This window comes from Maniola hyperantus, chromosome 1 (genome assembly GCF_902806685.2).
Source record: "Maniola hyperantus chromosome 1, iAphHyp1.2, whole genome shotgun sequence".
Lineage (NCBI taxonomy): Eukaryota > Metazoa > Arthropoda > Insecta > Lepidoptera > Nymphalidae > Maniola > Maniola hyperantus.
In genome coordinates this window covers 10,851,609-10,862,601 of record NC_048536.1, presented here as the reverse complement: position 1 = coordinate 10,862,601, position 10,993 = coordinate 10,851,609, and the positions used below count along the sequence as shown (strand labels likewise).

The following is a 10,993-nucleotide window of genomic DNA, read 5'->3' as shown; positions in this document are numbered from 1 at the left end:
TTAGATGATATATGCTATATACCTACAGCGTTTTTGATGGATCATAGGTAGGTATAACAAGGCAATTAATGAGGGATGTACCTAGTACAAAATAGGTACGTATACATATTAGTATCATTGCTAGTACGTTATCTTTGATACTTGACAAACGTTCAAACGCCCCTCGAGTTCATAGAAGTATTTATACGAGTTTATTTTCGAAATCCCGCTGGTTTGCAGGGTTGTTACATTGAAGTTAACAATTCTTTGGGTCCTCCTATCTCCCACGGGTATCAAGCTACGATACGATAAGATTAATTTTATGGTAAATCTACACATCGGTCACCACCACCACTTGATAATAATATATCAAGGGCTTCAAAAAACAAGAGGGCATACGCAAAATACCGTTTCTCGTTTTTTGCTGATAAAACGAGCTCTATAAAATAGTTAAGATCTAATATTTAGAAAAAGATATACCTACCTACGTACCAAAAATCAGACTTAAAAATCAGCTTGATTTTATTCACATTTCACCTTTGAAATCGCACTTTTCAGAGTTCCGTACCTCAAAAGCAATTACAAAAAAAATAAAAACCGACTTCGTTACACAAACACTAAAAATTGAAAAATAATTTAATTTATTACCGAATATATTATGTATACAAGAGTTAATATAGTTCCATAATAATACTTTTTGGTGCCGGTGCCAATTAGCTTTAGCTGCGCGAATCGTCTAGACTTCATATTTTTATGGGACTCCACAATGGCACCTCATTGGCACCGACCCCAAAAAATATTATTATGGAACTATGTTAACTCTTGTATACATAATATATTCGATAATAAATTAAATTATTTTGCAATTTTTAGTGTTTGTGTAACGAAGTCGGTTTTTATTTTTTTTGTAAAAATTTTTTATTTTTACAATTTTTAGTGGCCCCATGGAATATGCTATGACTGGTTAAAAATCTACTGTTACTAAGCTATTACACTGATCGCGAGCAATTTACTCTTATCCGTTCAGGAGTTCCAGTATCTATCTTCGAAGATGTTCATCAGATCTTCACCAAATTGAAATGGGACCAACTTTGAAGTATACCCTTTCAACAAAAAAAGAATTTTCAAAATCGGTCCAGGCGTTTTCGAGTAATCGGGGAACATACATAAAAAAAAAAAAAAAAAAAAGATTCTCGACGAATGAGAACCTCCTCCTTTTTTTGAAGTCGGTTAAAAGGAACCTTATAGGATCACTTTGATGTCTATCTGTCTGTCTGTCGTGTGCTGTCAAGAAACAGTAACATGAAATTTTGGCAGGTAGGTAGTCTAATACAAATAATTAGAGGAAAATCCGAAAACCGTGAATTTGTGGATTACAATCAAGAACAATAATGATGATTGAACAAAGAATTAGTATTTTAATACTATGACCAGAGGGGGGTAGCATATGAAAGAGACTTTACCTGTACATTCTAAACACAGACTTTCAGTTCTTTTTAAGTATACCGTTCTAATTAGATATAAGTCATAAATAAACTAATAATAAATACTACCAGTTTTGGTTTATCCGTGCAAAATATTGAACAATAGATAATTGAAAAAATCTGAAATAATTATGGTCAATAGAAATTTATGTATTTTATAGAAAAAATAAAATCAACGCTCTAACTATCATAGTTTTTGTGATATTAACAATAAACCTCTACAAACAAAGTTAGCTTTGCGGTTCATCAGCAAAGTGATTCTTAGCATTTTCTTCTTTAGTAGTACGGAACCTTTGGTGCGCGAGTCTGGACTCGTCACTTGACCGGTGTGTATTTTTCTATTCCCGCCCTTTTGTTATTATAAAGCCCTCGATAAATGTATTGTATCTAAGTATACTTTGGGTATCTTTATATTTTCAACTTATTAGGTAGTTAACTACCACTTTTGTTAATATTTTATGATTTAAAGTTTAAACATCAACGTCATCATCATCATCAACCGATAGATGTCCACTGGCTGGACATAGGTCTCTGTAGGACTTCCACACGAAAACGGTCTTGCGCCGCCTGAATCCAGCGGCTCCCTGCTGTTTGCGGCTCGTCTGATGTCGTCCGTCCACCTAGTGGGGGGACTTCAACAGCTGCGTCTTCCCAGTGCGAGGTCGCCATTCCAGCACCTTGGGACTCCAACGTCTAGCGGTTTCCCGAACTATGTGCCCTTTGTGCCACTTCAGCTTCGCATAGACCCGTTGAGTTACGACTAGCTTACTTACTAAACATGAAAGACACAATCAATCATACAATAGGGTAGTACCAAGAATACGGTGCAAGAGAATGCTTTTTATGAGCAAAGCGATTTATCTGATCAGTATGCACCTACCTTAGTAAAGTAATTATTCACGAACTAAAGAATGAGCGGAAGCGGGTAGATACGAGCAAATATTCCTTCAAAAACCATCCGCAAGTCAGGGCTGCAGTCGATAGCATCAAATAATTGTTAATTAGGAATTTAATCACAATGCAGGTTAATCGTACCTACTACGTACAGTATGAAAAGTATTAGGTGGGTATATAATTCTATCCTACCTGTAGATGCCCAAGAGGAATTATAGAATGTGAGATACAAAATTTTTTTATTAAAATAAACTTTTAAAGTAGCTACTTTGAATAGCTGCTATAAAGCTTTTAAGACTTAGTAGTAAGAGAACTATCTAATCAAGGTAGATCGGTTCTTGTCTAGGATAGAAATCTATACTATGCAAGAACCGACTTAGGTACCTAAATCGTTCCACTATCAGAAGACTGTCAAACTCAACTGATAAAAAAGATGAGTATCATCAAAAAAATTAACTCTTAATAATTGTCTAGGTAACTTACCTATACCTAAGAAGCTGCTTAAGGTATTAGTTTATAAATCAATCAATCATATAAAAATAATTGTACGTAGTAAAAAATATTTTAATTAGGAACCAATGCAATGACTATGAGCACTAAATTCAATTAGTTAAAAACTAGTCAATACCCAATTAAATAAAAGCAATAATCCGTCAGGTGGTTGCTAACGAACATATTTTAAAAAGTACGAAGTGATCACGCACACAATACATATATCTAACTAAATAAACACTTGATGAAACAGAGAGGTACCATACACTAGAGGCGGGGGAGTCCTGACTCTATCAAGAAAAATCACTATTTTTGTCATATAATGTAACTGTAAGGATCAAAAGAGTACAAGAGCTGATTGATATGCATGAGAATGATTTAAGAATACGGGCATGGTAGATTTAATTCCAAAGCTGCAATAACCCATAACCACTGTGTCCTTTCCGTCCTCACGTATGGAGCTGAAACGTGGACATTGACAACCGCCTCGTCCACAAATTCAAAGTCGCCCAACAAGCTATGTTAGAAATTTACCGAGGGATAAAATACGAAAATGAGGTGGTCCGCAGGGGACCAAGGTCACGACGTAGCTCAAAACCATTGGCAAGCTGAAGTGGCAGTAGGCAAGCCTTGCTTGTCGCAGGGGCGATGCCGTTGGAGTAAAAAGTCCTAGATGCAAGGGTGAAGACGCTGTGTGTGAAGTGGCGGGAAGGCTGAGGACCAGGTGGGGTCGCGCTCATTAGGGAAGGCTTATATACAACAGTGAACGTCCACAGGTTAATGATGATGATACCCTTCCCAGGTTAACCCACTCAGACCTTAGACTGCATCATCACTTACCACGAGATCAGATCGCATCAAGGGCTAACTTGGCATGATAAATTGAGCTACCATAACATTTTGTATGAATCAGATTGGGGGTGTTGCCAGCGGATGTGTGAGGTATCTCTATGGTCTATAACTCAATGCGAATGAAGATACAAACAAGGCCGCCATTTAATGGGGGGTTGCGCGTAAAGGTGAACGTAACCGGCACGCTCCGGCGCACAGTGTAGATAGAACGACGCGGACGCCCGTGCGACGTGCACATCGGTTCAAAAAATTGGCACACAACGGAAACCCATCCAATTAACATACAACTGTTAGCTCAATAGTTATGATAGTTAAACATGTGTTTCTCTACTTGATGAACGCTGCCCATTGCCGGAATAGCTATACTTAGGCACTGTGCTTCAATTGTGCTAAATTGGTACATCTTTTGTATACAATATCAAGCAATTCTTTCAATTACCAAATATTTACATTGAGTCATTAGCTTCGTAAAATCCAGAACACAGACAGAACTAGAAAGACTCAAAAATAAATGAAATCTTAAAATAGATAAGTGAATGTAGACTAACGACTGCAGGTACAACATATCAGCTACTAAGTCTATAAACATTTCAAGGACAATAAGCCTAATCTGCCAAAATGACGAAATAGACAAATCTGTATGGTAAAATGTTATGGCAACATGATGTGATATGTACCCCCCCCCCCCCCCCACACTCCCACTGCTAACCTTGCCAGAAAAACAAGCTCCAAAGTCCAAACAGAAACCTAAGTACATAGAACGCAACACCACATGAATCTTCCAAAACACACTCAACGTAGGCTGCACGTTGTAATATACGTACAGATTTGTCTGTTTTGGCGGATTATAGCAGACTATATTATAGTTTACTAGCTGATGCCCCGACTTTTTAAAATTCCGGGGGAACTGTTTGATTTACCGGGATAAAAAGTAGCCTATGGCCTCTCCAGGACCCATGCAAAAAATCACATCGATCCGTGGCTCTTCCAACATCAATGGTCATACCGTAATATTCCAACTCTACAGCACGACCAAACTAGACTGCTGACTGCTTAAGGCCACTAAATGAATATTTCTATTAATATTTTTTTGTATAAGTAGCATTCCGCATGCAGTTGTTGCTTCGACATTTTCTCAAGAGATCATCCATCATCCCTTGTATATATCTAACCATTTCAAGAGACTAAAAGCACAGAATATATAATAGTACTAAAAGTCATAACCTCGCAATAATTATTCTTCGTACTGAACTACCATTAGACTACGTACCTATATGAAAAATGAAAAAAAAAACAGTGCGTGTTATGAAAACATTAGTGAGTTATGATTTGCATGGTTTTTTTTTACTAGATAGGTAGATGCTGGTGTAACTCTGATATAATAATTACCTGCCAACGAATCTTTCTTTTTTATATACAACGCTTTGCAAGTCTCGAGTTTTTAACTGCGGTAGAGCAATCGATTTTAAACGACTAGCTATAATTTCCACTATAACTATATATTTACAAAGAATGGTGGACATTATTATACAAATATTTCGGCCCAAAATTCTCAATTTCTTCGGTTTAATTTAAATACACTTACCTAAATAGGTACTTAATGCGTCTAAACCGATTTTCCCTACATAGGGCGCTTTCCCTCGGATTTCTTGTTATTTATGTACTTATTATAATAAACTGGATTGTAGTGGAGTAGGTGCTTTTGGTAAACTAAATCACTTACTCATCGAGTCAGATTTTTTCTACAGCACTCAAAAATTCATCGAGTAGATACTTTTATGTATATTTACGTAGGTACAACACACTATCGAACATTTTCTGCAACCGGTCTTTGAGGTCGTGATGAGCATCAACTATGAAGGCAGTGAAAAAGCATACCATTTACCTACCAAAGCATATTGCACAAAAGTATCAAAGCCAGGAAGGCTGATACTGAGATGCGGAGCGCCACGCTTCGCTAGCGGAGCGTTAAGAAATAGACCCGTAATGGCAATGTGTACCGATTTAATGTACTCGAATTGTGCGCCAGATGCTCTTCGAATGGTACATTTTTAAAATCTTGCCTAACCCAGAGTAGCTAATAAATTAGTACAAACAAGTACAAACACAAGTCCATACCATGGTATATAAATGCGAAAGTATGTCTGTCTTGTTAGCTTCCACGGCCTAATTGTTTTCACGGCCCATCCGTTAAACCGATTTTGATGAAAGGTACAGAGAAGAAAGCTTTCATCTCAGGGAAGAACGTAGGCTACTCTTGGTGAAATAAAAGAGTTTCCAAGGGATTTTTAAAAATCTAAATCCACATAGATGAAGTTACCGGTAGTAATCTACTTGGTACATAGCTCGCATCCTGGGAACGGATATAGACTACCTACTTATTATCCCGAAAAATCAAAGAGTGCCTATTGGATTTTTAAAAACCTAAATCCACGCGGACGAAGTCGCGGGGCACCATCAAGTATCAAATTAAAAAAAACTACTTCAATCAGATACTAGGTAGGTACATGTTACATAGCACATAATATTATGTAAGGTTAGAAGTCTTTTGTTTACTAAACCTTTGCACTGATCGCGAGCGAATTACCTACTCTTAATCATTCATCCATTTTTTATTTTATTTTTAAGAATATTAGCCATATTAAATGACTACTATTCCCCTTTCCTCTCCAACTAAGCGTCAGGCTTGTGCTAGGAGAAAGTACGACAATAGTGCAACGGGCGGGGTTTGAACCGTCGACCTTTCGGTTTTCAGTCCACTCCTATACCGGTTGAGCTATTGAGGCTCTTAAATTCATCCATTCATTCATCAAATGGGACCAATCGCTACCCATATTATAAATGCGAAAGTGTTTGTTTGTTGGTTTGTCCTTCAATCACGTCGCAATGGAGCAACGGATCGACGTGATTTTTTGAATGGGTATAGTTTAAGACATAGAGAGTGACGTACGCTACTTTTTATGCCGAAAAATTAAAGAGTTCCTACGGGATTTTTAAAAACCTAAATCCACGCGTACTAAGTCGCGGGCAACAGCTAGTCTTACATTAAAATGAAATACTTACGCGTTAAATTGATAAAACTTCTTTACTTTTATGAAGTTAACTGGCTTATGCTCGCGACTTCGTTCGCGTGGACTACACTTTCAACCCCCTATTTCACCCATTGGGTTGAATATTTAAAAATTCTTAGCAGATGCCTACGTCATACCTAATAGCTACCTACAGGCTACATGCCAAATTTCAGCCCGATCCCTTCAATAGTTTGAGCTGTACGTTGATAGCTCAGTCAGTCAGTCAGTCACCTTTTCTTTTTGTATATTTAGATAATAGAGTAATAGAGTGATAGTTATAAAAACAACCTATTTGGTCCCAAGTTACCTATGAACAGTTAAATTAAGGTGAAATCTAATTACAAAGATAAGTAAGTATATAAATTAGTGACGCACAATGTGGTCTACTTTAATCCAATCCATCTCTGCCATATTAAGAAAGGAGAAAGGTACCTTATTTACATATTATCAATTTATCTATCATAATAAAAACCATAAAAACCAACGGCAGTTTATTCGCATCGCGTCGCCAAGTCGGACCTAGTAAGCTAAAGACTTCGTTTAGGCTAAAATCTTTACTTTTCTTCAACTTTAATTTTCTTGTGGTACAGCTGAATCCTGGAACGAGCTTCATTCATACTAATATTATAAATGCGAAAGTGTGTCTGTCTGTCTGTCTGCTAGCTTTTCACGGCTCAACCGATTTTGACGAAATTTGGTACAGAGATAGCTTGCATCCCGGGGAAGGACATGGGCTACTTTTTATCCCAGAAAATTTAAGAGTTCCCACAGGATTTTTAAAAACCTAAATCCACGAGTACGAAGTCGCAGGCATCAGCTAGTAAATAAAAATAACTCTGCACTCGAGTGCACACGAGTAGGTATGTACACCTAGGACACAATCCAGTTAGGTAGGTCCAATTTCGAGAAAGAGGTCAGCTGCCGAATCCAACTCGGCTTGGCAGTGTTCAGGAAGCTTCGAGATGTCTTCTTGTCCAAAATTCCTCAGTGCTTATATTATGAAGACCAATAAGTCTTCGAACAGTGCGTGTTGCCAGTAATGACATATGGATCCTAGACATGGTCGCTAACCATGTGGGTTGCAAGACCCCTCTGCATCGTGCAAGGTGGACGGAGGACATCAGACGAGTCAGAGGGAGCCGCTGGATTCAGGCGGCACAAGACCATGGTGTGTAGAAGTCCCTACAAGAGACCTATGTCCAGCAGTGGACGTCTATCGGTTGATGATGTTGATGCTGTTTGGATACAGCAAAACGTTTAGGGTGTTTTATTGGGGAAACAGAAAGGTACTTACTGTGCGAGTAGGCATATTTCTTTGGGCAGCTCAGAGATCCTGTTCTCACTAATATCCAGGTGCGTAAGGGCTTGCAGCGTGCACGTCTGCGGCGGTACGGCAGGTAGCGCATTGCCTCGCATGCGCAGCACGCGCACCGCAAACCCGTCCGAAGCATGCTGCGTGAGCGCTACTGGCAGGCAGGAGCGACCGCCCCCGCTGAGGTCCAGGATGTTTGGTGGTTGGGTGCTTTGAGTGCCCTAGGGAAACAATAATTAATTGATTGTTTTTATGAAAATGATGACGATGATAATGATGAACGAATGATGACAACCGTCATGCTGATAACCATTAGATGTAAGTATTAGTACGTACCAGATTAATTAACAAAGATTTTTAAATCCAGAGCTTCCAACTTAGGCTCTTACGTACTTCCTACAAAACTACAGATTTTTTAAGTAATTTGGGCGCAAGTATGACGGTCTAGTTCTAGACCGTCATACCTACCCAATAGAGAGATTTAACAGTCTTTGTTAAAATGCCTTATACCTACTAAATCTGCAAATTAATTCAAGATAAGGATAGGGTGTTCGCCATTTGGCAACTAACATCACCAACAGCTTTAAATTGTCATATTTATATCAATTGGGAAGGGAATAGAGGTAGGTATACTTAGTTCGGAAGTAATGATTATACTAGATAGACTACAAACATACCAAGTTTTCACACTTTTCTTTGTACGTAGGTTCTAAACTGTCCATAAATATAGCACTTTGTTGAGAAAACACATCTAAACTATCAATCTCCTCCTCTTCGCACTTCATTTTATTATTTTCCACCATTACAATTTGGTACAATACACACATTAATTAATAGATCTGTTACTAAATTTAGTGAAAATTATTATGAAGAATCTCGTGTCATTACTTTTACTTAGAATATCAGTACTACTTAGCTAATTTACATAATATTGTTATTCCGAAAACGGAAACAAGATTAATGCTGAACTAGTAAGCGACTTGTAAGCTCTATTCGCGACCACAGCGCGGCCGACGAACCCGACCAATGGTACGCTCAAAGACTACGAAACATTCTAAAAGTCGTTTAAAATTCCAATCACGGTTATGTTCACTCGACAATTTTAGTGTCCTTGCACGCCTCCTTCGGCTTCGGTCATTACAAAGCTTGCTTGAACTTAAACTTGGAATTTTGAGGACATCACCGTGTTGTATTTAAGTATGCGCATAGGTACGTCTTGTATACGTTTCAATCTCCGTTGCTGATTAAAAAGTAAACATTTTTTAATAGTTTGTTTGACTATATTTCTATAGCTATGTCGGTTATGTAAAATTGATTTAGTGTTTTCTCGGTTTGTCATGAGACGTGGTTGGTGTCGCGAAAGAGCGCGTCGGAGTTAATGCTATGTGCCGCTTTGACTGACAGGTCGGAGGCGCTCAAGCTGTAGACATTTCGGATGTCGACCGTAACAAGCATCATTGTAGGGTGGCGTACCTACTACCTACATATTCTATTCAATTGAACACATTCAAGTTTAAAAAATCGGTCAAGCGTGAGTCGGACTCGCACAGGAATGGTTCTGTACCATCGTACAAGAAATAACACCTTTATTTTATTTTAAATTTTTAGTATTTGTTGTTATAGTGGCAATGGAAATATGTACACAACCTGTGAAAATTTCAGGTCTCTCTACCTATTATGGTTCACGAGATACAGCCCGCTGACAGACAGACGGACGGACGAACAGCGGAATTTTAGTAATAGGGTTCCATTAGCACCCTGCGGGTACGGCACCCTAAAAGTATCTGCTACAATAAGTAGTTTATTTTCATTTATTAATTTATTAAACTTATAGAACATTCAACTTTAATTATTTAATTATACCCACCCACACATTTATATAAAATTTGGCAAGAACATAGCTGGCGACGGATATATAGGATACTTTTTATCCCATAAAAAATATTGCCACGGAATCCACGCGGACGTAGTCGCAAGCAAATACTTTTTTAAATACACACATTATAACACTTTGTGATTGAAGAATTATTCAAAATACTTAAGTAGGTAGAGTATATGAATATTATAATTACTACGTTAATCATTATTTTAGTGAAATATATGTTTTATAATCCGTAATGACATAGATGTTATATTGTTATGCTTTAGTTATATAAACACAAAACAATACGTAGAAAGTACGTAGGTAAAAGTGCTAACGATGCTCTTTATGCAAAATAATGAAGCGTCCCAGGCAATTTTTTACTGAGCTCTTAATGGAGTTACGTACTTAGATAATAAGATGTAGGCAAGATTACACACCCTAAGCTTTATCAAATTATTCATTGAAATGTCACAGAGTTGACTGAGTGAGCAGATTTCTAGCAATTTGTAGCGATCGTTGAAGAATTGTTAGTTTGCGAAGTGTACCGGAATCAAAGCCCAATCTGCTGAAATCTTCGCATTTTATAGACATGCGCATTTCGTAAAGATAGTAGAGTAATTTGAATGTATTTTAATTTGTAATCATGGTTTTGTAGAACTTTCCATGCTTTTTTTTCAAGACAAAATACCCTTAGACCATAGACCTATACCTGGACATAAATATTTCATAGTGTTTTATAGGAGGGAGTCTTTGGTCGTAGATCACCACACCACAGTGAAGCCGGGCCACCGATCCAATTACTCACCGAGCAATCACTTCACTATACCCATAGTAAGTATAAATGCGAAAGTGTGTTTGTTTATTTACTCTTCAATCACGCCTAAGGAGCCACGGATCAACGTAATTTTTTGCATGGTTATACTTAAAAACCTAGAAAGTGGTACAGGCTACTTTTCATGCCGGAAAATTTAAGAGTTCCCAAGAAATCTTTAAAAAAACTAAATCCACGCGGCCATCGTTATAAGGCCTCTTACAAATTAATGCA

General features: G+C 37.7%; 1 protein-coding gene and 1 long non-coding RNA gene across 3 annotated transcripts in view; one reads left to right on the top strand and one right to left on the bottom strand.

Annotated features, from left to right (window-relative positions):
* The window catches only part of LOC138402988 (uncharacterized), a 320,130-nt gene that overhangs the window by 266,522 nt on the left and 42,615 nt on the right, over positions 1 to 10,993 (top strand). The gene's annotated exons all lie outside the window — the stretch shown is intronic.
* The window catches only part of Phlpp (PH domain leucine-rich repeat protein phosphatase), a 29,463-nt gene that overhangs the window by 16,368 nt on the left and 2,102 nt on the right, over positions 1 to 10,993 (bottom strand). The window contains exons 1-2 of one of the 2 annotated variants that reach the window (XM_069501274.1): positions 8,762 to 9,470; positions 8,067 to 8,305 (exon numbers count right to left, since the gene is read on the bottom strand). In XM_069501274.1, the coding sequence (XP_069357375.1) occupies positions 8,067 to 8,305; positions 8,762 to 8,911 (389 nt within the window). In that variant the 5' untranslated portion in view covers positions 8,912 to 9,470. Of the gene's footprint in view, positions 1 to 8,066; positions 8,306 to 8,761; positions 9,471 to 10,993 lie in introns of those variants that run through there. The other variant, XM_034972954.2, reaches the window with a different exon arrangement.